The sequence below is a fragment of the Panulirus ornatus genome, chromosome 46, assembly GCF_036320965.1.
Source record: "Panulirus ornatus isolate Po-2019 chromosome 46, ASM3632096v1, whole genome shotgun sequence".
In the NCBI taxonomy this organism is placed as follows: Eukaryota; Metazoa; Arthropoda; class Malacostraca; order Decapoda; family Palinuridae; genus Panulirus; species Panulirus ornatus.
In genome coordinates, this window is record NC_092269.1 from 21,483,722 (window position 1) to 21,499,603 (window position 15,882).

The 15,882-nt window shown below is 38.4% G+C and overlaps 1 protein-coding gene across 1 annotated transcript in view; it reads right to left on the reverse strand.

Annotated features, from left to right (window-relative positions):
• LOC139763152 (ionotropic receptor 21a-like) overlaps positions 1-1,344 on the reverse strand; it is a 101,586-nt gene extending 100,242 nt beyond the window's left edge. The window contains exon 1 of the mRNA XM_071688855.1: positions 1,225-1,344. Within this exon, the coding sequence (XP_071544956.1) occupies positions 1,225-1,344 (120 nt within the window). The remainder of the gene's footprint in view (positions 1-1,224) is intronic.
• Between the last annotated feature and the right edge of the window lie 14,538 nt (positions 1,345-15,882).

Sequence of the window (15,882 nt, forward strand, 5' to 3'; positions counted from 1 at the left end):
ACGCCCTTAAGAGCATTCTTAAGAATCAACGTTATAGGAACGTGTTAGCAATGGTCTGTAGTATTTCTGTCGTAATGGGATAAATCAGTGAGTGAAAATTTCTCATTACGCTTAACGTTAAGGTAGTCAGCGACGCTAACATGTCGGCTGTGTATGGGGACACGGAAGCCACCCAACACTAGCTTTAGCATCGGGGTCTTCAATACATGATGGAGGTTCCTGGAATACACACAACCACTGCGCCCTTACACGATATATAGTGTACTGACAAGCCGTAGAAAGTGAAATTATCTTGTAGAATGTGGTATTCCTTTTTCCGATGTATCCTGGCAAAGGAGGCATAATGAACATAATATCATGCCAGTAAGAAAGTAAGAGGTAAAAATTTTCAGTAAACTTATAGAGTGTAAACCTTCATAACTGTCAATGTGTACCAAACTTCCCATAATTCATCAGATCTTTGTAACTTAACCAAACTTGTAATTCACTGTTTCTTCCTGTGATTTGATATTATTCTTATTTTGTCTGCAGAATTAAAACCTGTGAAAAGGAACTCTTCTCTCTATGGCTTGTCTGAACATTTTACTACACAGAAACACTTGTTCCACGACCTCGCTGTATGGACTGACTAAATAGAGATATTCTAAATCAGTATAACTAAATCAAATGCTATCTATGAAAAAAGATGAAATATAGAAAGCTATGTCAATCTACGGATCTGATGACGTCAGCGTGGAGGAGGGACCAGTGGGCGGAGCTCGTTATTGTACCAGTGCATTTAAGTCACTTGTCTGCCGAGATGCGGCAGAGGAGTTAATACTGTTACAAATATCTTAGTCCTGTAACACGCTTTCACCGAATGCATTAACAACCAAAATGACCGAAAAATAATCAAAATAGTTGAACCAATTCAAAATCTTCAGCAAGCTCTAAAAAAAATCTGTCCACTTATGTCTGTTCACTCTCTTCCTTCACTGTCTAATCCTAGAATACTTCTAGATCTAGCGTGTGAACGTCCATACATCTAACAACACTTTCTTTTTTTCTTTCAAATACGACTGATCACACAAACTTCCTGGAATATTCCAGTCGGTTGTAATGTTTCATTCGTGATATGCAAGCGACACATTATACATCATGAGGTAAATGTTGTACAAGATGACTTTGAAAATATCTGTAAAACAAACTAGTCCTTCTACACGAGTGCATATCCACGCCCCTTACATCATCCCAGCTGGTAGAGGACAGCACGTGGATGGTGAAGTTGAGGGCCTTGGCCAAGGTCTCCAGCAGGTTGTAGTCAATGCCAGAATACGTGGTGTTGCCGCCTTCACCAGAGGTCATCCAGTATGGAGCATACGGCAGGGCCGTCACGTTCACCGTCCAACCATAGAAACTGGAAGGTAGAGGACGAGGCCAGAGTGGAGGAGACGTATATCTTTATCCTTAGAGGAACAGGTAATTCTCACTGACTGAATGCTATGTATGATAAGACTAAATATTCATTTATCATTATTTGTAGTGAAGGTAATTATAAACTATGACGATTTCTTTCTCGTTAACTAATAATTTGTTTGTCCGGGTTTAATTCATGGTCTTTTAAAGACACACGGTATAAGAAGCGACTCCTTGTGTGTGGTTAAGTCTATGCAAAACCAAAATCGATGAACTTACTTGGTGAACTTCTCAGGAAAAAGCGAGTAGGGCGAGACGAGCTTCAGGCCACGAGTGGATGTCCAGGATGCGACTTGAACTACCTGGGCTGAGTGTGGGCTGTAAGGCAGGCGGACGTACACACCACACCTGTGACGGTCGATGATACAATGATGAACCTATGTTGGACTCCTCTCATACACGTGACACGACTTCCTTACTATGCATGGATATCCATGGTTATATATACAGCGATGATCACATACACATAACATGACTTCCTCACTATGCATGGATATCCATGGTTATATATACAGCGATGATCACATACACATAACATGACTTCCTCACTATGCATGGATATCCATGGTTATATATACAGCGATGATCACATAAACATAACATGACTTCCTCACTATGCATGGATATCCATGGTTATATATCCAGCGCTGATTTGCATACAAAGAGGTTTTGCAAACTTGAGAAAGAAGTACGATAAATGTACACTATAACCACTCCAAATTTGTATGTATGCTACGGGAGACACTTTTTGTAACTAATGTTTTCAACTTCAGATATTAGAATGTCTATACGAGTAAACTGGACGATGACTGAATTCATGTTAACTATCATAGTTTTCTAACTCGTGCAAATATTGAACATAAGCACCTTAGAGATGACTCTTCTATATTTATCATCATAGTGTTCATCATGGAAAAGGTCCAGTAGGAGGCCAGCAGGTCTCTCAGATGGTGGGAAGGTAACCGAGTGAGGACGAGGAGCCTGGTGGACCACACCAGGAGGCGGCCCTTGAGGGACCACTGGGCGAAGGCGGCGAGGAAGACTGGGTCGTCGCTCACCACCACCACCGTCACGCACCATGACAACTGACGAAGCTGGTGGAGATGATGTTATAAAGCAATATAAGGGTGAGTGACCCAGAGAACAATGTTATTTAGGGGCTGCGTACACACCTCACAAGGACATACAGGTATCTCAATGTCCCCAGCAGCCATAATAAGACGACTAGTCCTTCATAACAGAAGTATGGCCAACACATGTGTGTAATGTGAGAGTAACCTACCCGACGAGCCTGGCTGATCACGTGGGAGAACTGCGTCTGCGTCACGTTAGCGTTCAGGTTGCCAGCTGTCACCTCAAACATCCCTACCCCCCAAGACTCGCCGAGATGGCGAAGATCCTGTTTAGCAAAATAAAAAACTGTTCGTGAAGATATCATAATGGACGGAAGGTTTAAAAGTATTTGTCCCGAGATGAAGGATACCATTATGTGTCAGACACGCGGGCATCTGTGGTGTCGTAGTTATCGTCGTCGACCCACGGGGTCAACCCGGGTTCGAATCCTAGGCGCAGTCGTTGGTCCACAGACAACTGAACTGTTAGATTATTCACCAAAGGTGGCCGATAACGGACACCTGGCTTAGGCTCAAGTCATCTTACACGTAGCAGTACATAACCCTCAGGGTTATCATATCAAAATGGCATAAGAAGCAGCAGTCTGCTGGTAAGATATATAGTATCTATACAAACTGACATGAACAACAAAACACATGGAAGACTCGAGAGTTAACATTCACTATTATGATTATGTTTAATCACAAACAGTTTCTATGTATTTTCAAGCAAAATACTTTGTCCTCACATCGATACTTAACGACCGTAAACTATAGAATATAATATGAACCTTTGAAATAATATTACAGGAGGTAGCGCCATCTGTAAGGAGCAGAGGCAAACACTGTGGCTCCGACGTTGCCTCCAGTACAACAGCCACGGCCTTGTCCATCCCAGAAATTACCTTACGACTAACTGGAAATGAAAATGATACATTACAGTCAACATATAAGTGATATATTCTTTGTAATATGTATAATGTAACATGGATTCAACGTCATACATACGTCATACATTCACTATATTCGAGAAAATCTTCCTTACGCAATGTACCTACGCCATAAGTTGTGAAATACAACAGACAAGTTGTAGGAGAATGTTTCAAAAAGTAATATACATAAAACGTTACATTCCTGCCCCTTTTATGAGTTGAAACTCAACCAAGAACAAAACAATTGGCTACACCTTCAAATAAAAATAATTCTATCTAATATATATGAAAAGTGCGACAAGATTGACGTAAATTGAAGCCTCAAAATCACATTGGTTATGATACCAGGTGCCTACACATGTCCAACACCATCAACACATTACCTGAGACAACAACTAGGTCGACCGAATGCCCTAATCATGGCCATCTCGTGACCACAAAAAAGACTCATACAGGCACCAGTCTGAGCCAAGTTAACTATTTATCAACCATTCCAAGGAAGGACGATAAATACAAAGGTTGGATATGGGCATATTGCTCACTTCAGGATTCGAACCACAGCATGCAAATAGGTAACACATGGTCAGCAACAATACTACACCACTGAATATACAAACACACACACACACACACACACACACACACACACATTAAAAACACTCTCTCTCTCTCTCTCTCTCTCTATATATATATATATATATATATATATATATATATATATATATATATATATACATATATTGAAAGCCGGAAAGGCGGTGAGTTTGGATGGCATTTCTATGGAATGTATTGAAAAAGAGGGTGACTGTTGTTGACTAGTTGGTGAGAATATTCAATATATTTTTGGCTCATGGCGAAGTGCAAAAGGGATAAAGGTGAGTGCTCGAATTACAGAGGCATAAGTTTGTTGAGTATTCCTGGTAAATTATATGGGAGGGTATTGATTGAGAGGGTGAAGGCATGTACAGCGCATCAAACTGGGGAAGAGCAGTGTGGTTTCAGAAGTGGTAGAGGAGTTTTGGATCAGGGGTTTGCTTTGAAGAATGTATGTGAGAAATACTAAGAAAAGCAAATGGATTTGTATGTATCATTTATGGATCTGGATAAAACATATGATAGAGTTGATTGAGATGCTCTGTGGAAGGTTTTAAGATTATTTGGTGTGGAAGGCAACTTACTGGAAGCAATGAAGAGATATTATCGAGGATGTAAGGCATTGGTACGAGTAGGAAGAGAGAAGAGTGATTGGTTCTTAGTGAATGTCGGTTTACGGCAGGGGTGTGTGATGTCTCCATGGATGTTTAATTTCTTTATGGATGGGGTTGTTAGGGACGTGAATGCAAGAGTTTTGGAGAGAGGAACAAGTATGCGTTCTATTGGGGATGACAAAGTTCAGGAAGTAAGTCAGTTGTTGTTCGCTGATGATACAACGCTGGTGGATGATTCGGGTGAGAAACTGCAGAAGCTGTTGACTGAGTTTGGTAAAGTGTGTGAAAGAAGAAAGCTGTGATTAAATGTGAATTAGAGCAAGGTTATTAGTTACATTAGCGTTGAGGGCAAGTCAATTGGGAGGAAAGTTTGAATGGAGAAAGACTGGAGGAAGTGAAGTGTTTTTGGTATCTGGGAGAGGATTTGGCAGCGGATGGAACAATGGAAGCGGAAGTGAGTCACAGGGTTGGGGAGGGGGCGAGAGTTCTGGGAGCGTTGAAAAATGTGTGGAAGGCTAGAACATTATCTCGGAAAGCAAAAATGGGTATGTTTGAAGGAATAGTGGTTCCAACACTATTATATGTTTGCGAGGAGTAGGTTTTAGATAAGGTTGTGCGGAGAAAGGTGGATGTGTTGGAAATGAGATGTTTGAGGCCAATATGTGTTGTGAGGTGGTCTGATCGAGTATGTAATGAAAGAGTAAAAGAGATGTGTGGTAATAAAATGAGTGTGGTTTAGAGGGCAGAAGAGGTTGTATTGAAATGGTTCGGTCGCATGTAGAGAATGAGTGAGGAAAGATTGATAAAGAGGATATATGTGTCAGAGGTGGAGGGAATGAGGAGAAGTGGGAGACCAAATTGGAGGTGGAAACATGGAGTGAAAAAGATATTCATCGATCAGGGCCTTAACATGCAGGAGGGTGAAAGGTGTGCAAGGAACAGAGTGAATTGGAACGATGTGATGTACCGGGGTCGACTTGCTGTCAATGGATTGACCAGGACATGTGAAGCGTTAGCAATAAACCATGGAATGTTTTGTTTTATATATATATATATATATATATATATATATATATATATATATATATATATATATATATATATATATATATATATATATATATATATATATATATATATATATATATATATATATATATATATATATATATATATATATATATATATATATATATATATATATATATATATATATATATATATATATATATATATATATATATATATATATATATATATATTGGAAAAGATTACAATTCTGCACGTGATCAAGATATTCCTATGACTCCACGGGGAGAATGAGACACGATAACTTCCCAAGTGCACTTTCGTGTGATAATCACATCATCAGGGGAGACACAAGAGAGAAATATAAAAGTCAGCTGATATACATTAAAGAGACGAAGCTAGGACGCCATTTGGTAAATATACGATTGTCCAAGACAGACAACGAGCGTTCATAATCTTATCATTTTACAAATTTTATCAACAATAAAGTTATCTAATTTGTATAGGCCATCACTATTATTAAGATTATGATTCTTTGTGTATTTGATAATAGAAGATTCAATGATATCTCTCGTGGTAATAGAGAAAAAAGTTAATAACTGAGATGGGTTTACTCCAGGCAAAACAATGATCATACTTTTTTAACGTGATTGAATAAGGCATTTGATTCTTGGCCCGTTCTTATACTATATTTATGGTGCTTAAGTCTCACAGAAAGATCATTACCAGTCTGCCCAACATAAAATTTATCATATCTTCCACATGGCACACTATAGATCCATCCAGAAGAATTTCTTGGTGAATTCCTGATTAAGATATTCCTTATAGTATTATTGCTGCTGAAGGCAACATTTACATTAAAGGATTTAAGCAACATGAGAAGCAAAGGGAAATTATTATTAAAGGGGAGAACTAAAAGATTCTTTGTGTCAATGGGAGGTTTGGGCTCAACTCTATAAATTGATTTCTTTGCTAACTTAAGGGATTTATCAATGAAAGATTTAGGGTACTATAACTTGAATGCAATAGAATATATCTTCTCAAACCCATCATCGATAAACTCTGAACTGCAAGTACGTAATGCCCTAAGGAACATAGACTGACATGATAATAATTTAACTCTGTCATGTTGAGATGAGTGATAATGATTATGTAAGCATACATTTGTAGGTTTTCTGTATATGCTAAACTTAAATTTGTTTCCTTGTGTATGGATTTTGCAATCTAGAAATGGTTACATATCATTATTTTAATTTTCTACAGTAAATTTCATGGAAGGTACTAAATTGTTAAGTAAGGGGAGAAATATTTGTAAATTTTCATTTGTTAGCCAAACACAAAGATCATCATCTACATAACTAAACCAAATTGCATTAGGAGGTAAGATATCCTTTAGTAATTTTGTTTCAAAAAATTCCAAATATAAAAATTACTTAGTACATGTGAAACAGGGTAAAACATTACCATAACAAATTTTTGAGCATGATAATCTCCATTGAATTGAAATACACAGTCTTTTATACAGAATCTTATCAGCTCAATGAAAAGAGACCCTAGATCTTTCATTGATTTGATAAATCCCTTAAGTTAGCAAAGAAATCATTTTTATAGAGTTGAGCCCAAAACTCCCATTGACACCAAGAATCTTTTAGCTCTCCCTTTTGATAATAATTTTACTTTATTTCCCATGTTGCTTAAATCCTTTAATGTAAATGTTGCCTTCAGCGACAATAATACTATAGGGAATATCTTAATCAGGAATTCACCAGAAAACTCTCCTGGATGCATCTATAATGAGCCATGTGGAAAAAGGTATAAATTTCATGTTGGTCAGACTGGTAAGGATCTTTCTGTTAGACATAAGGAACATTGATATAGTATAAGAACGGGACAAGAATCAAATTCCTTATTCAATAACGTTAAAAACTATGATCATTGTAATGACTAACTCTGACTCTATAACAACGAGAAACATCGTTGAATCTTCTATTATTCAATACACAAAGAATTATAATCTTAATATTAGTGATGGTCTATAAAAATTAGATAACTCAATTGTTGATAAGATTTGTAAAATGATAAGTTTATGACCGCTCGTTCTCTAACCTGGACAATCGCATGTTACCAAATGGCGTCTTAGCTTCGTCTCTTTGATCTATATCAACTGATTGTTGTATTTCTCTCTTGTCTCCCCTGATGACGTGATTATCACACGAAAGTGTAATATATATATATATATATATATATATATATATATATATATATATATATATATATATATATATATATATATATATATATATATATATATATATATATATATATTTTTTTTTTTTTTTTATACTTTGTCGCTGTCTCCCGCGTTTGCGAGGTAGCGCAAGGAAACAGACGAAAGAAATGGCCCAACCCCCCCCATACACATGTACATACACACGTCCACACACGCAAATATACATACCTACACAGCTTTCCTTGGTTTACCCCGGACGCTTCACATGCCTTGATTCAATCCACTGACAGCACGTCAACCCCTGTATACCACATCGCTCCAATTCACTCTATTCCTTGCCCTCCTTTCACCCTCCTGCATGTTCAGGCCCCGATCACACAAAATCTTTTTCACTCCATCTTTCCACCTCCGACACATATATCCTCTTGGTCAATCTTTCCTCACTCATTCTCTCCATGTGCCCAAACCATTTCAAAACACCCTCTTCTGCTCTCTCAACCACGCTCTTTTTATTTCCACACATCTCTCTTACCCTTACGTTACTTACTCGATCAAACCACCTCACACCACACATTGTCCTCAAACATCTCATTTCCAGCACATCCATCCTCCTGCGCACAACTCTATCCATAGCCCACGCCTCGCAACCATACAACATTGTTGGAACTACTATTCCTTCAAACATACCCATTTTTGCTTTCCGGGATAATGTTCTCGACTTCCACACATTTTTCAAGGCTCCCAAAATTTTCGCCCCCTCCCCCACCCTATGATCCACTTCCGCTTCCATGGTTCCATCCGCTGACAGATCCACTCCCAGATATCTAAAACACTTCACTTCCTCCAGTTTTTCTCCATTCAAACTCACCTCCCAATTGACTTGACCCTCAACCCTACTGTACCTAATAACCTTGCTCTTATTCACATTTACTCTTAACTTTCTTCTTCCACACACTTTACCAAACTCCGTCACCAGCTTCTGCAGTTTCTCACATGAATCAGCCACCAGCGCTGTATCATCAGCGAACAACAACTGACTCACTTCCCAAGCCCTCTCATCCCCAACAGACTTCATACTTGCCCCTCTTTCCAAGACTCTTGCATTTACCTCCCTAACAACCCCATCCATAAACAAATTAAACAACCATGGAGACATCACACACCCCTGCCGCAAACCTACATTCACTGAGAACCAATCACTTTCCTCTCTTCCTACACGTACACATGCCTTACATCCTCGATAAAAACTTTTCACTGCTTCTAACAACTTGCCTCCCACACCATATATTCTTAATACCTTCCACAGAGCACCTCTATCAACTCTATCATATGCCTTCTCCAGATCCATAAATGCTACATACAAATCCATTTGCTTTTCTAAGTATTTCTCACATACATTCTTCAAAGCAAACACCTGATCCACACATCCTCTACCACTTCTGAAACCACACTGCTCTTCCCCAATCTGATGCTCTGTACATGCCTTCACCCTCTCAATCAATACCCTCCCGTATAATTTACCAGGAATACTCAACAAACTTATACCTCTGTAATTTGAGCACTCACTCTTATCCCCTTTGCCTTTGTACAATGGCACTATGCACGCATTCCGCCAATCCTCAGGCACCTCACCATGAGTCATACATACATTAAATAACCTTACCAACCTTATTAACCTTATTAACTTTCTAAAATGGGAAACAGAAGAAGGAGTCACGCGGGGAGTGCTCATCCTCCTCGAAGGCTCAGAGTGGGGTGCCTAAATGTGTGTGGATGTAACCAAGATGTGAAAAAAGGAGAGATAGGTAGTATGTTTGAGGAAAGGAACCTGGATGTTTTGGCTCTGAGTGAAACGAAGCTCAAGGGTAAAGGGGAATAGTGGTTTGGAAATGTCTGGGGAGTGAAGTCAGGGGTTAGTGAGAGGACAAGAGCAAGGGAAGGAGTAGCAATACTCCTGAAACAGGAGTTGTGGGAGTATGTGATAGAATGTAAGAAAGTAAATTCTCGATTAATATGGGTAAAATTGAAAGTTGATGGAGAGAGGTGGGTGATTATTGGTGCATATGCACCTGGGCATGAGAAGAAAGATCATGAGAGGCAAGTGTTTTGGGAGCAGCTAAATGAGTGTGTTAGCGGTTTTGATGCACGAGACCGGGTTATAGTGATGGGTGATTTGAATGCAAAGGTGAGTAATGTGGCAGTTGAGGGAATAATTGGTATGCATGGGGTGTTCAGTGTTGTAAATGGAAATGGTGAAGAGCTTGTAGATTTATGTGCTGAAAAAGGACTGATGATTGGGAATACCTGGTTTAAAAAGCGAGATATACATAAGTATACTTATGTAAGTAGGAGAGATGGCCAGAGAGCGTTATTAGATTACGTGTTAATTGACAGGCGTACGAAAGAGAGACTTTTGGATGTCAATATGCTGAGAGGTGCAACTGGAGGGATGTCTGATCATTATCTTGTGGAGGCTAAGGTGAAGATTAGTATGGGTTTTCAGAAAAGAAGAGTGAATGTTGGGGTGAAGAAGGTGGTGAGAGTAAGTGAGCTTGGTAAGGAGACCCGTGTGAAGAAGTATCAGGAGAGACTGTGTACAGAATGGAAAAAGGTGAGAACAATGGAAGTAAGGGGAGTGGGGGAGGAATGGGATGTATTTAGGGAATCAGTGATGGATTGCGCAAAAGATACTTGTGGCATGAAAAGAGTGGGAGGTGGGCTGTTTAGAAAGGGTAGTGAGTGGTGGGATGAAGAAGTAAGAGTATTAGTGAAAGAGAAGAGAGAGGCATTTGGACGATTTTTGCAGGGAAAAAATGCAATTGAGTGGGAGAAGTATAAAAGAAAGAGACAGGAGGTCAAGAGAAAGGTGCAAGAGGTGAAAAAAAGGGCAAATGAGAGTTGGGGTGAGAGACTATCAGTAAATTTTAGGGAGAATAAAAAGATGTTCTGGAAGGAGGTAAATAGGGTGCGTAAGACAAGGGAGCAAATGGGAACTTCAGTGAAGGGCGTAAATGGGGAGGTGATAACAAGTAGTGGTGATGTGAGAAGGAGATGGAATGAGTATTTTGAAGGTTTGTTGAATGTGTCTGATGACAGAGTGGCAGATGTAGGGTGTTTGGGTCGAGGTGGTGTGCAAAGTGAGAGGGTTAGGGAAAATGATTTGGTAAACAGAGAAGAGGTAGTAAAAGCTTTGCGGAAGATGAAAGCCGGCAAGGCAGCAGGTTTGGATGGTATTGCAGTGGAATTTGTTAAAAAAGGGGGTGACTGTATTGTTGACTGGTTGGTAAGGTTATTTAATATATATATATATATATATATATATATATATATATATATATATATATATATATATATATATATATATATATATATATATATATATATATATATGCTGAAAAAGGACTGGTGATTGGGAATACCTTATCTAAAAAGCGAGATATACATAAGTATACGTATGTAAGTAGGAGAGATGGCCAGAAAGCGTTATTGGATTACGTGTTAATTGATAGGCGCGGGAAAAAGAGACTTTTGGATGTAAATGTGCTGAGAGGTGCAACTGGAGGGATGTCTGATCATTATCTTGTGGAGGCGAAGGTGAAGATTTGTATAGAATTTCATGAAAGAAGAGAGAATGTTGGGATGAAGAGAGTGGTGAGAGTATGTAAGCTTGGGAAGGAGACTTGTGTGAGGAAGTAACAGGAGAGACTAAGTACAGAATGGAAAAAGGTAATAACAAAGGAGGTAAGGGGAGTGGGGGAGGAATGGGATGCATTTAGGGAAGCAGTGATGGTTTGCGCAAAAGATGCTTGTGGCATGAGAAGCGTGGGAGGTGGGTTCATTAGAAAAGGTAGTGAGTGGTTGGATGAAGAAGTAAGATTATTAGTGAAAGAGAAGAGGGAGGCATTTGGACGATTTTTGCAGGGAAAAAATGCAAATGAGTGGGTGATGTATAAAAGAAACAGGCAGGAGTTCAAGAGAAAGGTGCAAGAGTTGAAAAACAGGGCAAATGAGAATTGGGGTGAGAGAGTATCATAAAATTTTAGGGAGAACAAAAATATGTTTTGGAATGAGATAAATAAAGTGTGTAAGACAAGGGAGAAAATGGGAACTTCAGTGAAGGGGGCTAATGGGGAGATGATAACAAGTAGTGGTGTTGTGAGAAGGAGATGGAGTGAGTATTTTGAAGGTTTGTTGAATGTGTTTGATGATAGAGTGGCAGATATAGGGTGTTTTAGTCGAGGTGATGTGCAAAGTGAGAGGGTTTGGGAAAATGATTTGGTAGACAGAGAAGAGGCATTAAAAGCTTTGCGGAAGATGAAAGCCGGCAAGGCAGCAGGTTTGGATGGTATTGCAGTGGAATTTATTAAAAAAGGAGGAGATTGTATTGTTGAATCGTTGGAAAGGTTATTCAATGTACGTATGATTCATGGTGAGGTGCCTGAGGATTGGCGGAATGCTTGCATTGTGCCATTGCACAAAGGCAAAGGGGATAAGAGTAAGTGCTCAACTTACAGAGGTATAAGTTTGTTGAGTATTCCTGGGATATTATATAGCAGGGTATTGATTGAGAGGGTGAAGGCATGTACAGAGCATCAGATTGGGGAAGAACAGTGTGGTTTCAGAAGTGGCAGATGATGTGTGGATCAGGTGTTTGCTTTGAAGAATATATGTGAGAAATGCTTAGAAAAGAAAATGGATTTTTATGTAACATTTATGGATCTGGAGAAGGCATATGATAGAGTTGATAGAGATGCTCTGTGGAAGGTTATTAAGAATATATGGTGTGTGAGGCAAGTTGTTAGAAGGAGTGAAAAGTTTTATCGAGGATGTAAGGCATGCTTAGGTGTAGGAAGAGAGGAAAGTGATTGGTTCTCAGTGAATGTAGGTTTGCGGCAGGGGTGTATGATGTCTCCATGGTTGTTTAATTTGTTTATGGATGGGGTTGTTAGGGAGGTGAATGCAAGAGTTTTGCAAAGAGGGTCAACTATGCAGTCTGTTGTGGATGAGAGAGCTTTGGAAGTGAGTCAGTTGTCGTTCGCTGATGATACAGCGCTGGTGGCTGATTCATGTGAGAAACTGCAGAAGCTGGTGTCTGAGTTTGGTAAAGTGTGTGAAAGAAGAAATTTAAGAGTAAATGTGAATAATAGCAAGGTTATTATGTACAGTAGGGTTGAGGGTCAAGGCAATTGGAAGGTAAGTTTGAATGGAGAAAAACTGGAGGAAGTAAAGTGTTTTAGATATCTGGGAGTGGATCTGGCAGCGGATGGAACCATGGAAGCAGAAGTGAATCATAGGGTGGTTGAGGGGGCGAAAATTTTTGGAGCCTTGAGAATGTTTGGAAGTCGAGAACATTATCTCAGAAAGCAAAAATAGGAAGGAATAGTGGTTCCAACAATGTTGTGTGGTTGCGAGGCGTTGGCAATGGATAGAGTGTTGCGCAGGAGGGTGGATGTGCTGGAAATGAAATGTTTGAGGACAATATGTGGTGTGAGGTGGTTTGATCGAGTAAGTAATAATAGGGTAAGAGAGATGTGTGGAAATAAAAAGAGTGTGGTTGAGAGAGCAGAAGAGGGTGTTTTGAAATGGTTTGGTCACATGGAGAGAATGAGTTTGGAAAGATTGACCAAGAGGATATATATGTCAGAGGTGGACGGAACGAGGAGAATTGGGAGACCAAATTGGAGGTGGAAGGATGGAGTGAAAAGGATTTTGAGTGATGGGGGCCTGAACATGCAGGACGGTGAAAGTCGGGCAAGGAATAGAGTGAATTGGAACGATGTGGTATACCGGGGTCGACGTGTTGTCAATGGATTGAACCAGAGTATGTAAAGCATCTGGGGTAAACCATGGAAAGTTGTGTGGGGCCTGGATGTGTAAAGGGAGCTGTGGTTTCGGGCATTATTACATGACTTCTAGAGACTGAGTGTGAACGAATGGGGCCTTTGTTGTCTTTTCCTAGAGCTACCTCGCGCACATGAGGGGGAGGGGGTTGTTATTCCATGTGTGGCGAGGTGGCGATGGAAATAACAAAAGGTAAACAGTATGAATTATGTACATGTGTATATATATATATATGTTTGTGTGTGTATATATATATGTGTACATCGAGATGTATAGGTATGTATATTTACGTGTGTGGACGTGTATGTATATACATGTGTATGTGGGTAGGTTGGGCCATTCTTTCGTTGCGCTACCTCGCTAACGCGGGAGACAGCGACAAAGCAAAATAAATATAAATGAATAAATATGTATATATATATATAAATAAATATATATATATATATATATATATATATATATATATATATATATATATATATATATATATATATATATATATTATATATATATATATATATATATATATATATATATATATATATATATATATATATATATATATATATATATATATATATATATATATATATATATATATATGTATAAATGATTATATATATATATATATATATATATATATATATATATATATATATATATATATATATTTCTTTCTTTTTCTTTCAAACTATTCGCCATTTCCCGCATTAGCAAGGTAGCGTTAAGAACAGAGGACTGGGCCTCTGAGGGAATATCCTCACCTGGCCCCCTTCTCTGTTCCTTCTCTTGGAAAATTAAAAAAAAAACAAGAGGGGAGGATTTCCAGCCCCCCACTCCCTCCCCTTTTAGTCGCCTTCTACGACACGCAGGGATGATATATATATATATAAATATATATATATATATATATATATATATATATATATATATATATACACATATATATATATATATATATATATATACATATATATATATATATATATATATACATATATATATACATATATATATATATATATATATATATATATATATATATATATATATATATGTATATATATATATATATATGTATATATATATATATATATATATATATATATATATATATATGTATATATATATATATATATATGGGAGCGGGGGGCTGGAAATCCTCCCCTCTCGGTTTTTTTTTTTTTTCCAAAAGAAGGAACAGAGTGGGGCCAGGTGAGGATATTCCAAAAAAGGCCCAGTCCTCTGTTCTTAACGCTACCTCGCTAACGCGGGAAATGGCTAATAGTTTAAAAGAAAAAAAGAATATATATATATATATATATATATATATATATATATATATATATATATATATATATATATATATATATATATATATATATATATTCACACACAGACAAATACATATATAAACATGTACATAATTCATATTCTCTGCCTTTTTTCATTCTATCGCCACCTCGCCACACATGAAATAACAACCCCTCCCCAATCAGGTGTGTGAGGTAGCGCTAGGAATAGACAAGAAAGGCCCCACTCGTTCACACTCAGTCTCTAGCTGTCATGTAATAATTCACCGAAACCACAGCTCCCTTTCCACATCCACGCCCCACAGAACTTTCCATGGTTTAACCCAGACGCTTTATATGCCCTCGTTCAATTCACTGACAGCACGTCGATCACGGTATAACACATCGTTCCAATTCACTCTATTCCTTGCATGCCTTTCGCCCTCCTGCATGTTCAGGCCCCGATCACTCAAAATCTCTTTCACTCCATCTTTCCACCTCCAAATTGGTTTCCCACTTCTCCTCGTTCCCTCCACCTCTGACACATATATGCTCTTGGTCAAAATGTTCCCATTTGTTCCCTTGTCTTACGCACTTTATTTACCTCCTTCCAAAACATTTTTTTTTCCTCCCTAAGATTTAATGATACTCTCTCACCCCAACTCTCATTTGCCCATTTTTTCACCTCTTGCACCTTTCTCTTGACCTCCTGCCTCTTTATTTTATACATCTCCCACTCATTTCCATTATTTCCCTGCAAAAATCGTCCAAATGCCTCTCTCT